Consider the following 13137-nt stretch of genomic DNA (forward strand, 5'->3'; position numbering starts at 1 on the left):
GAGGGGCTTTAATTTAACTGTTTCTGGAATTTATTTCATGGAACTCAGAACAAACACAATTCTGTAAGTCCTGATTCAAACCTGTACACTTAGACCCAGTTTCTTTGTGCGCTCCATTCCTTCTGAAGTCCAAGGAGCAGGCTCAACATCATCTCTCCTCAAAAGGTAACGCCAAACTAAAAATCCACATTTTCCAATTTCTGGCCAGTATTTTACCACCTAAAGAACAAAATGAAATTACTGACATTATTTTATCACAAGCCAAACACATGCATATAGTCAGGTTTTTACAGTTTCATTGTTCAAGAAGAAATGAGAAGACTAAGTTATACATTACTATTACACAACAACTCTTCCCTCGGTGCAAAATTTTTCTCTTTTTGATAAATACAGTGCTCTTAAAAGGTAAACACCTTTATTTCAGATGCTGAGAAGTCATTAAATGCACAAAGAACTAGGATATAGTTGGATGGCATGAAGAAATACTTTAATTCCAGCAATGAATATGACTCCGCAGGCACAAATAAAGCAGCTTACATATTCAACTTTATACATCCTATTATGGATTGTGTTTTATCATCACTGCTCTGCATAATTTCATTTTAGTTCTCTGCAGAAGAAGCTAAGGCTAAAAAGCTATCATGGAGAAAAAAGAATTACTTCTTTTAAGTAATATTGAATAATTTGCTATGTAACATGAGACTTTTTAAAACAAATGATGAAAAATGTTATGCTGCACTCAGTAGAGAGACAAATACCTTGTAAATGCCGTCATATCTGTTGCCTTCCTCTGGGGCATACTTGCTGATTCGCCGTCCTTTTGAACTGCGCACTACTCTGACTGGCTTACCAGCTCTCCAATTCTTAGACTCTGCTCCATTTTTGTCATCCAGTGGGGCATCACAGTTAAGGGCCAATGCCCTAGAAAGAGATTTAAAATTTTCATACACTAGACTGCTTCACATGACAGCTTCTTGAGAATTACTCTAATTAAGTCATGTTTATTTCCCTTGTCTAATACACTTAATCACACAGCATAGAACTTTTCAGTACATTCTTTAACAGCTGCAGAAGTAGTGAAAGCAGTAAGATCCATTCTACCATGTATGTTAAGAAAAAAAAACTGGGAAAACAAAATATTTTGTTGTCAAGATTTCAGATGAAAACTCATCTGAAAGAGCTAAATAAAACAAGTCAATTCTTTTAGATCCAATATTCTTCATTTTTAAAACTAATTCTTTCCTAAATAGCATTGAGGGAATTGAAAGAAAACTGTAAAAGGCAAACTTTCCCTATCACTATCCCATTTAGCTGCAGATTTTACGGCTCTTTATGTGTGTACCAGAAGTAATGAATATGACGAAAAACACTATGAAGAGTACACAATAACCATCCAAAAAAACCTCTAAGTAACTGAAATCTCTCACATAATACATACTTTGCCTCAGAGTAGGAGTTATATAATAGTAGTTAACTCAAGGACAATAAACCCTTTTATCCACTAACTACATAAAGACCCTCTTCTAGAAATCTGGAACAAGACACTATGAATACCTACTAGATCAAACTGCTGTAATGAAAAGTATTTCTACTTCCACAGCCTGATTTGATCAAGGATTGAAAACCCTTCAAAACCAGATTCAAATTAAACCATGGATCTCAGAACAGATGAAATAATAGTTTAAAAACAGCCACGGTACGAGTATAAAACCCACATTACACAGGACAGTAAGAGACAGGCATACAATACCAACTCTAAAAATGTTTCTTACATAAAAACAAAACTTAAAAAAGGAGACATAAAATATTTGGATAGGTAAATTAACCAATACTGACTCAACTACATGGAGTTATCATGATCTTTAGTATCAAAATGCTTGAAAACTTGAATAATCAAAATCAGTAACTGAGAGCAGAACCTTATCGTATGCCATGCACACTAATACCTGCAAAAATACAAGGTGAGTTTTGACAGTGGATTTCTCATTTGCCAACAGCAGAGGAATGCTGAGACTCTGAAGTCCAGCTTTTAATTCTGCTTCCCAATGCAAATTTGCTCTATTCTCTAAGTAAGCTTGTAAACGTTTTGCTTAAACCTACTTCCATCTTCCGTCCTTGTTCTTGTTCACATCATGTCCTCCCCCTTCTCTCCCCCCTCTCAGCAGCCAAGGCAGGCTTTCCTTTCTCCTGGAAGCACCACCAAAAAGCAAAGAATCCTTCTACACTCTGCTTAACAGCAGCAGATTGTATATAAAAGCAGACCTGGCAAAGTAAAGGTCTCAGTCAATGTCAGTACCTTACTGGTGTTAAGTGGTCAGTTGCATATGAAAGAGTATGCTCTCAGAAATAAAAAAGGATAGAGAATTCTTTGTTGAGGCAGACTTTTAGAGGATGTGAAAACACTTCAGAGATGTCTAATTCTTTTTTTTTTTACATATATTTTCATTCTCAAGCACCTCTTCTTGATAGAGCAGCACCGTAATTCCTTGCTCTTCACAAAAAACTACAATGGAAACAAGGGCTAGCAAAATAGTGAAGATTTATTCTAATATGGGAAAACAAACATGCTTTCTTCCTACTTAAATTTCCTAATTGATTTAAACATTGAAGAAGAAATTTAAAAAGAAACACCCAGAATAGAAAACTTTCATGCAGGAGTTTTGTCAAACATCTCATTACAGTAAAACCAGAGTCCTCTGAAGAAAGTTGTAGGACAGTTTTAACCAGAGACATGACTACTACTTGCACCACCAATACAGCAATATTTCATTGAGGTGCATGTTTCTTTACATCAACAAAACATAATGCTTGATAAAATGACCCTGAGCAGCAAGAGGCACCATTGTTCACAAAACCAGCATGTATAGGAGTGAATGAATATAGTGAAATACTAGTTTTTAATCAAAGCACTACAACCCAGAACTTTTATTCTGGAATACTTTAAAATTATATCTTCAAAACTTACCTATTCATGTGTGTTAATGTCTGATCAAATGAGTGTTCTCCAATCCTTTTATTGCCAGAAAGATCTCTACCTCCACTCCCAGTGTAAGTGAATTCATCTCCTCGATCCTGTGCAAGAAGATTATCCTTCATTTTAACACTGGGAGCAACTCAATCAAAAAGGAAATGTGACTTAATTTGTTCTATTTACTCAGACAGAGAAAAACTATACTCCAAGACATGGAAATAGGTGTTTCCAATTTCAGCATTACTGTCCTTCTAGAGCAGTTGTGCCAGCACAAAGCTAATGGTCTGGATATAACATATTCACCAGGGAGTTCCTAGTAAAAAATTGTCTGCCTTAAAAAAAGTAGGACTTTTGAATCTTTTAAAAAGCTGGTTTTTGGGGAAAAAAAAAATAATTCTGAGGAATGAACACATTCTACTAAGTGGTTACTTGCTCCAGCGCTTTTATTTAGTTTACATGTCTATCATGTTTGTAAAATACATAAATACCTTGGAGGGATCACTTCAGCAGCCTGTGCAAGGGACTAAGTGCTTGTAAGTACAAACAGCTATGCCTTACATGGAAGGCAGGTGTTTTAATGCAGTAATAATCCCAGCTCTTCTGAACTAGTAAAAGCTTAAACTCATTTAGATTAGCATTTTGTAAACTGATATAATTCTGTAGTATATTTCTTATGTAGGAGTTCCTTTAAACTGAAGGAAGGTTGATAAGAACTTTTACCATGAACTGTAAAACCAGTCAAAATTTACATAAACTAAGTAAAGTCAGTATTACTATTTTCTTCTAGAAATATGTCACAGAAATTCATATTACTCCTGGCAAATTCAAGTATTTCTAGAAATATATATATATGTATACACACTTGTCGTGGTTTAAACCCTAGCCAGACAACTTGTTCACTCACTCCCAGTGAGTGGTGCCGGGCTGAGAGAGCCCCCCCCCCCCCCCCCCCCCCACCAGGGCTCTCCCCTTCCCCGCTCCCAGAGGAACGGGGAGGAGGATTGAAAGGGTGCAACTCCTACAGGGGGTTGAGACAAGAACAGTCCAGCAACCAATGTACAACACAAATCACCACCGCTACCACCAACTACAACAATGATAAGAGAAAATAACAAGGGAAGAGAACATGATACCACCGGCCAAGAAACAAGTCCCACCCAGAAGCCCATGTCCTTCCGGGTAACTCCCAGTTACCCCCCACCCTGGGCATGACGTGCTGTGGTATGGAATACCTCTTGGGCTAGCCTGGGTCAGGTGTCCTGTCTCTGCTTCCTCACAGCTTCCCCTCCTCCCTGGCAGATCATGAGCCTCACAAAGTCCTTGGTCAGGGTAAACATCACTTAGCAACAACCGAAAACATCGGTATCACCAGCACTGTTCCCAGGCTGGAAGTCAAAACACAGCACTGCACCGGCTACCACGAAGGAGAAACATGACTGCTACTGCTGAACCCAGGACATTATCCACCCCTTATTCCATACCATTCACGTCATGCTCAGATCCCACATTTCAATATACCATCGCTCTCCCACATATATAAATCGATATACACACAGACCAAGAGAAAAAGATCATTTCTTAGTGCATGGACCAATCCCTATAACGCTGCTGAGTGCATTCGGTCCATGATGTCAGGTTCCATCTCTTGTAACAGTCTTTCAGGGCAGGAAAGGCTGCGTGCAGTACTGGATCATTGCCGGCTGATGCTGGTTGTTCCTTTACTGCGGAAATCATCCGGTTCATCAAAGTTCATTCTCTGTTGGGATGATGGTTGGAGGGAAGTCAGGGCCAGTCGCTGGTGACCTGGAGACATCTAGTTGTGGGGCTATAAAAGTATTACACAGCAGGCGACAGCACACAGTTAAGTTCATTGGCTGTTTTTCCCTAAAATCAAATCCCCTTGAGGTATACACCGGACTTCCCCATCTTCCCGCATTACCCACCAAGTATATCCAGGTCCCTGAGCAAAAGCAATCCCACGAGTGGGTTTGCCTTTACCTGAAGCAGGAATAACCCAGACTGTCTTCCCCAGCAAATTCTTCATATGCACCATGGGAACTTTGTTCCCCTCTACAGCATGTAAAAGCTCTGACTGGGCTGGGCCAGCCCTGCTGGCAGATCCTCTGGTGTTGAACAACCAGGTGGCCTTTGGTAAGTGTGTATCCCAATGTTTGAAAGTCCCACCACCCATTGCTCTCAGTGCAGTCTTTAACAGCCCATTGTACCGTTCGATTTTCCCAGAGGCTGGTGCATGGTAGGGGATGTGATATACCCACTCAATGCCATGCTCTTTGGCCCAAATATCTATAAGGTTATTTCGGAAATGAGTCCCATTGTCTGACTCAATTCTCTCTGGGGTGCCGTGTCGCCACAAAATCTGTTTCTCAAGGCCCAGGATGGTGTTCCGGGCAGTGGCATGGGGCACAGTGTATGTTTCCAGCCACCCGGTGGTTGCTTCCACCATGGTAAGCACATGGCGCTTGCCTTGGCGGGTTGGTGGCAGTGTGATATAGTCAGTCTGCCAGGCCTCCCCATATTTGGACTTCAGCCATCGTCCTCCACACCAAAGAGGCTTTAACTGTTTGGCTTGTTTAATTGCAGCACATGTTTCACACTCATGAATAACCTGGGCAATAGTGTCCATTGTTAAGTCCACCCCTCGATCACAGACCCATCTCTATGTTGCATCTCTGCCCTGATGGCCTGAAGTGTCATGGGCCCACCGGACCAAAAATAATTCACCTTTATGTTGCCAATCTAAGTCCATCTGAGCCACTTCAATCTTAGCCGCTTTATCCACTTGCTGGTTGTTCTGGTGTTCCTCAGTGGCCCGACTCTTGGGTACATGGGCATCTACATGACGTACCTTCACCACCAGGTTCTGCACCCGGGCAGCAATATCTTTCCACAGTGCAGCAGCCCAGATGGGTTTACCTCTGCGTTGCCAGTTGCTCTGCTTCCATTGCTTCAACCACCCCCACAGGGCATTTGCCACCATCCATGAGTCAGTATAGAGGTAAAGTACTGGCCACTTTTCTCGTTCAGCAATGTCCAGGGCCAGCTGGATGGCTTTCACCTCGGCAAACTGACTCAATTCACCCTCTCCTTCAGCAGTTTCTGCAACTTGTCGTCCAGGACTCCATACAGCTGCCTTCCATCTCCGATGCTTTCCCACAATACGGCAAGAGCCATCAGTAAACAAGGCATGTTGCTTTTCACTTTCTGACAGTTTATTATATGGTGGGGCCTCTTCAGCATGCATCACCTCCTCCTCTGATGACATTCTGAAATCTTTGCCCTCTGGCCAGTCCATGATGACTTCCAGAATGCCTGGATGACTGGGATTTCCTATTCAAGTTCATTGTGTAATTAGTGCAGCCCATTTACTCCATATAGCATCAGCTGCCTGATGTGTAGAGGAGACCCTGCCTTTGAACATCCAGCCCAGCATGGGCAACCGGGGTGCCAGGGGGAGCTGTGCTTCAGTGCCCATCACTTCCGAAGCAGCTCGAACCCCTTCATAGGCTGCCAGTATCTCTTTCTCAGTTGGGGTATAGCTGGCCTCAGATCCTTTGTATCCTCAACTCCAAAAGCCAAGGGGTTGACCTCGAGTCTCCCCTGGAGCTTTCTGCCAGAGGCTCCAGGTAGGACCATTCTCCCCAGCTGCAGTGTACAGTACATTTTTTACATCTGGCCCGGTCCAGACTGGTCCACGGGCTACTGCATGAACTATCTCACATTTAATTTGCTCAAAGGCTTGTTGCTGGTCAGGGCCTCATTTAAAATCACTCTTCTTCCAGGTCACATGATAGAGAGGGCTTACAATCGAACTGTAATTTGGGATGTGCATTCTCCAGAACCCCACTGCACCCAAGAAAGCTTGCATTTCTTTCTTATTAGTTGGTGGAGACATTGCTGTTATCTTGTTGATCACATCTGTGGGGATCTGTCTATGTCCATCTTGCCATTTTATTCCCCAAAATTGAATCTCCTGTGCAGGTCCCTTGACCTTACTCCATTTTATGGCAAAACCAGCTTTCAGCAGGATTTGGATTATTTTCCTCCCTTTCTCAAAGACTTCTTCCGCTGTATCGCCCCACACAATAATGTCATCAATGTATTGCAGGTGTTCTGGAGCTTGCCCCTGTTCCAGTGCAGTCTGGATCAGTCCATGGCAAATGGTAGGGCTGTGTTTCCACCCCTGGGGCAGTCGGTTCCAAGTGAACTGGACACCCCTCCAAGTAAAAGCAAACTGTGGCCTGCACTCTGCTGCCAAAGGAATGGAGAAAAATGCATTGGCAATATCAATCGTGGCATACCACTTGGCTGCCTTTGACTCTAGTTCATACTGCAGTTCTAGCATGTCCGGTACGGCAGCACTCAATGGTGGTGTGACTTCATTCAGGCCACGATAGTCTACTGTTAGTCTCCATTCTCCATTAGACTTTCGCACTGGCCATATGGGGCTATTAAAGGGTGAGCGGGTCCTGCTGATCACCCCCTGACTCTCCAGTCTACGGATCAGCTGATGGATGGGAATCAGGGAGTCTCGGTTGGTGCGATATTGCCGCCGGTGCACTGTTGTGGTCGCAATTGGCACTTGTTGTTCTTCGACTTTCAGCAACCCCACAGCAGAGGGATCTTCTGAGAGACCAGACAAGGTGGACAGCTGCTCAATTTCCTCTGTCTCCAAAGCAGCAATACCAAAAGCCCATCGGTACCCTTCTGGGTCTTTGAAGTACCCTCTCTTGAGGCAGTCTATGTCAAGGATGCATGGAGCCTCTGGACCAGTCACAATAGGGTGCTTTTGCCATTCCCTCCCAGTCAGGCTGATTTCAGTCTCCAGTACAGTCAACTCCTGGGATCCTCCTGTTACTCCAGAAATATAGATGGGTTCCACCCCTTGACAGCTTGATGGCATCAGGGTACACTGTGCACCGGTATCTACTAGAGCCTTATACTTCTGTGGGACTGATGTGCCAGGCCATCTGATCCACACAGTCCAGTAAATCCGATTGTCCCCTACCTCCATCTGGGTGGAGGCAGGGCCCCTCTAATGGTCATCACAGTGTTGGACACTTAAGTCATGGTAAAAGGGATTATTCTTCGTTATCACAGGAGCTGGAGTAAAATCAGCTCTTCCATTCCATCTGGGAAACTGCTCACCAGAGACTGAAGCCGCAGCTCTCATGGGACGATCAGTCTTGGCCCTTGCTCCCCTCTTCAGTTCACTCACCCGTTCCTCCAAAGCTGAAGTAGGTTTTCCATCCCACTTTGTCATGTCTTCTCCGTGATCCAGCAGGTAAAACCATAGGGTACCCCGTGGCGTATACCTCCTGTATCTCCTCTCTTGAACAATAGGACGCCTTTTGTTAATAGCTGAGACGTGTGTTGGTACACGTGAGGAACTGGATAAATCAGATAGATTCCCCCTCAATTGTTTGAGGTCCTGGGACAGTTTTTCCACAGCCAACATGATGGAAGGGGTGAGACTGACTTTGAACTCTCCAAGTTTATGAACCATTTCATCCACTGTTAGGGGTACTATGTCATTCCAGGTTACTGTTGCCAATGAATGGGCATATGATGACGGTGCATTCCGTGTAAGTTTTCGCCACATGGGTCGTGTACATTCAACTTAATCTGGATCTATGGATGTATCCCCGTTATTTGGCTTGATGTGATAGATCATCTCTACGATAGCCGATTCCCTCAGAGACTGGATGCCTTTGTCTATAGTAGTCCACTTGGCCGAACGACTCATAACATCGTCCTTGTATGGAAACCTTTCGTTCACAGCTGCCAAGAGCTGCCTCCAAAGGCTGAGGGACTTTTTCTCTCTTGCAATTGCTTTGTCAATTCCCCCTTCTCTAGCAAGTGATCCCAGCTGCTTGGCTTCTGTACCTTCTAGCTCGTGACCATTGGCCCAGCATCGGAGTAACCAGGTGATGATGTGCTCCCCTGGTTGACAGGTAAAATCTTTTCGCATATTCCGCAGCTCGGTTGAGGTCCAAGGTCGAGAAGTTACCTCTTCTTCTTCTTCTTCGTCATGTGATGATGACTCCTGATCAGATTCTGGATCGGGTGGTGAATTCCTTGGTTCTTCATCTCGCTTCACCCTTCTTGCCTCCTTTTTGCTTGTTCTCTTGCGTACAGGGGCAACCGATATTGGTACGAATTGGTCCTCTGGTTTGGCTGCAGTGATTATCACTGTGGTTTGAGTAGCGACTGTACTTGTTGCTGGGGGTGGTGCAGCTGCTGTGCTTGGAGCTGGAGTAACCGCGCTGTCTGTTGCAGTCAAAGTTTGAGCAGCTGCTGTACTTGCCGCTGGGGTAGCTGCGCTGTTCATTGCAGCCAAAGTTTGAGTAGCGACTGTTGCTTTGCCCTCAGATCCGCCGACATTCTTTTCCTTTTTAAGGTGCTGGATAGTGTTGAACAAGGCCCTGTAAGCATAGGCCAAGCCCCAGCACGTTGCCATGATTTGTCCATCTCTGGTATGGCCAGAATGACCACACACCTCATTTAAGTGTTTTACTAATTCTTCTGGATTTTGCAGTTGTTTGGTAGTGAAATTCCAAAGTACTGGAGGGGCCCACTGACCTAGATACTTGCCCATACTATCCCACACACCCTGCCACTCATGGCTGTCCAGCCTCAGGGAAAATCTCTTGGTCCTCCTACTTTGTCGTTTAACCCCAGACAAGACCCAAACCTGACTCTGCTTAACTCTTGAAATCAGTCGTGGGGAAAACACACTCTGTATGCGTGCCAGCATGGTGATCCCCATCGCAATCAGCAAACAAGTCTCAACAGCATTAAAAGGCCATTCAAAAACTTCTAAACTCTCAAATGTAAATGGTCTGGAGGGAGGACTGGGAGGGTAAAAGGATGTCTCCTTCACAGGTTGAGCACCTGAGAAGGAGAAAAAAGATGTGTAATTGCTAAGCACTTCTGTTACACACCTCCCAAAGTATAAAGGTGGTGACCACACTGGGAACATAAGCCAGATCAGTTTCATGATCAATGATTCTATTGTATTACAAGTCATTACCATAAAGTACAATGGGACAAAAACCTTAGCCCAAGCCCCACACTTGAAAAACACGAATACAGCAAATACCGGATGGAAGTAAGATATGATATACTGAAACTGTGAGATCAAGAGGAACAACCTTGAGAGCCAATAAATCAGCATTGTGACGAGTGATTAATCCAGTCAGATCTGTCGTTATCTCAACCCCTCGTGCCCCACGTTGGGTGCCAAAAGAACTGTTGTGGTTTAAACGCTAGCCAGACAGCTTGTTCACTCACTCCCAGTGAGTGGTGCTGGGCTGAGAGCAACCGAGGCCCCCCCTCCCCCCCAGGGCTCTTCCCTTCCCCGCGCCCGTGAGGGATGGGGAGGAGAATCGAAAGAGTGCAACTCCCACGGGTTGAGACAAGAACAGTCCAGCAACCAATGTACAACACAAATGATCACTGCTACCACCAACTACAACAATGATAAGAGAAAATAACAAGGGAAGAGAATACGATACCACTGGCCAAGAAACGAGTCCCACCCAGAAGCCCGTGTCCTTCCGGGTAACTCCCAGTTACCCCCCACCCCGGCCATGACATGCTGTGGTATGGAATACCTCCTTGGCTAGCCTGAGTCAGGCGCCTCGTCTCTGCTTCCTCACGGCTTCCCCTCCTCCCTGGCAGAGCATGAGCCTCACAAAGTCCTTGGTCAGGGTAAACATCATTTAGCAACAACCGAGAACATCGGTATCACCAGCACTGTTCCCAGGCTGGAAATCAGAACACAGCACTGCACCAGCTACCACGAAGGAGAAACATGACTGCTACTGCTGAACCCAGGACAACACTCTAAAATAGACTGAATATGATACCTCTTTGGAGAAACAAATTTTGTCTGTTATCATGAAGCAACAGTAGAAGATAAATACTTGATAGGAAAATAATATTTATAAGAATTTTTATAGCAAAAATCTGTATATGTACACAGTAGTAAGCTTCAGCCAATTTCTTACCACTATTAAAAGTCTGACACTATTTAGGATCCAGTGCAAGACTGTTACAGTTACTTCATGAACAATAACAGCAGAAAAAGAGAAAGTTAGAAAAACTGTTTGAACAAGGCCATATAATAATCATAGGAAAGATGTTTATTTTATTCTGTGTAGGGAAAACCTACAGAAATTCAGCTGCAGCGTTATTTATCCTGAAAAATTTATCTAGACATAATAACAAGCATGTGCTATGAAATATTAAGTATTAAATGAAATATTCAAACCTGATAAAGACATGCATAAACTCTAGTATACCCTCTTTTAAAATAGTCTACTTACTCTGCTCAATGAATTTCTAAAAAATAATATAAATAGAATGATATTGTATGAGGACAATATATGAAACAACTTCAAAAGAATGAAAGACCAACAAGACAGGAACTATTTACTAAGAAAGAATGTAAAATAAATTGCATAAAATAAGGTATCACAGAATTGAACTATGTTTAATTTTTTAGTGATTGTCAAACAAAAAGCGCAAATCCCACAAAGATGTTTGCGCTAATAATATGAACAGGGATGGATTTGCTTGACAAATCAGGCTCATCCAACAAACTGCATTTTAACAGCACATGGGAAGCTTGGGCCAAGTTCAGAAAACCAGAAGATGTCTCCTGGAAAGTCATGAATCCAGAATGATTTGTGTTTCATAACAAAGGAGAAACTGAACACATGTTCATGGCATGGCATGGTAGGGAAAACTGTTAAGGCAGTTTTTTTGATGGACAAGTAGAAATAAACTGAAACTGGAAGGTGATTTTTCACTCTTTATAGAAGGTAATGTTCAAGCAAATATTGAAATAACATATATACAAGTATGTAAAACAACAGAGGAAAGACAGAAACACTAAATACGTGAGCAAGTTGAAGAAAATTATTTACAAGACAAAAAAGATCCATAATAAACTGTTTTGCTAGGTAGAATGATCTTCATGAGAAGAAAGTACTGAATAGACTTTTTTTTTTGTGTAACAGACAAACATAAACCAAGGACAAATTGCTATAGACTTAGGCCAGAAAATACTCCAGCGAGAAGGCATAAATGCAACAGTTTCACAATTACCTACTGGAACACACTTCTTTAGAAAATGGGTTAAACGTAACAGGCCTAAGAGCATCAATCTTCTAATGTCTTCAGAGTAAGACTGAGTGATTCTCTGGGTGGTAGTCCTTAACCACAGGCAACCACAAGATGCTGTGCTTGAAGAGACAGCATAAAGCCTATGCATAAACGCTCACCTCTTGAACAGATTCCACTTGGTGTTTTTTAATTGTGCAACTGTTCTATGCATAAATAGGCAAAATTACATGGATTTGGAGGAAACTGGAAATCCAAGGGAAAGAAAATGGAGGACAAACAGAACAATTATGTAATTATAACAATTATATTGCAGGTCAAGTAACAAGATGATGGCATCTTTTAAAAATTCCCTGCATAAGAAAGACTCATTTCTTCCACAACTTCCTGGAAGAACTACACTCATTTACTTCACATCAGATATACTTAAAAAACCTACAGAACCTACTTCCATCAGGGTTATGGTGTTTTACTTTGAAAACGGAGTACGTCAGGAATATTCACCAGCTTGTTATTTGGGATCTTCTGATGAATAATGACTTATTAAAATAATTTTGCAACAGCTTTGAGTTCTGTGTCCTATCTATAGACAATGCAGGATCTTCCTACCACCCAAACCAATGTCCAGCTGATAGCCTGTGTGTGACAGATAAAGGGGGAAAGTTATTTTTTCCTTTATGGGATCAAAATGCAGAACTTAAGGTATGGATACTGCTGTAAATTCTGCATTCAGTCTGCATTCATTTGGCGAAATGAATTATTGATGTCTGTTTTAAGAAACAAAATAACTGTCAAAAAAGCTATTAAATATTTTCTCTTCTGTTTCTTGTTCTTTCCATTTTCTTACCTTAAAATACATAATTCTGCCTTTTCTCTTCTGCTTTCCACAGCTTAATTCAACTTTCCGGCACCAAAACTTTCCTTCAACAGCTAGTAAGTATTCTGTCTTCTCTTAATGCCTTCTGTATGTCTCTCTTTCTTATGTTGTCTCTATTAAGTTATCTCTTAACTGTCCTGTT

General features: G+C 42.6%; 1 protein-coding gene across 1 annotated transcript in view; it reads right to left on the bottom strand.

The window, feature by feature from the left end:
• UHRF2 (ubiquitin like with PHD and ring finger domains 2) overlaps positions 1–13137 on the bottom strand; it is a 77727-nt gene that overhangs the window by 5420 nt on the left and 59170 nt on the right. The window contains exons 10-12 of the mRNA XM_057412120.1: positions 2966–3072; positions 759–921; positions 82–219 (exon numbers count right to left, since the gene is read on the bottom strand). Coding sequence (XP_057268103.1) covers positions 82–219; positions 759–921; positions 2966–3072 — 408 coding nt within the window. The remainder of the gene's footprint in view (positions 1–81; positions 220–758; positions 922–2965; positions 3073–13137) is intronic.

Source organism: Pezoporus wallicus, unplaced genomic scaffold (assembly GCF_028554395.1).
Source record: "Pezoporus wallicus isolate ANWC-B61680 ecotype Strahan unplaced genomic scaffold, APGP_CSIRO_Pwel_v1 contig_8119, whole genome shotgun sequence".
Lineage (NCBI taxonomy): Eukaryota > Metazoa > Chordata > Aves > Psittaciformes > Psittacidae > Pezoporus > Pezoporus wallicus.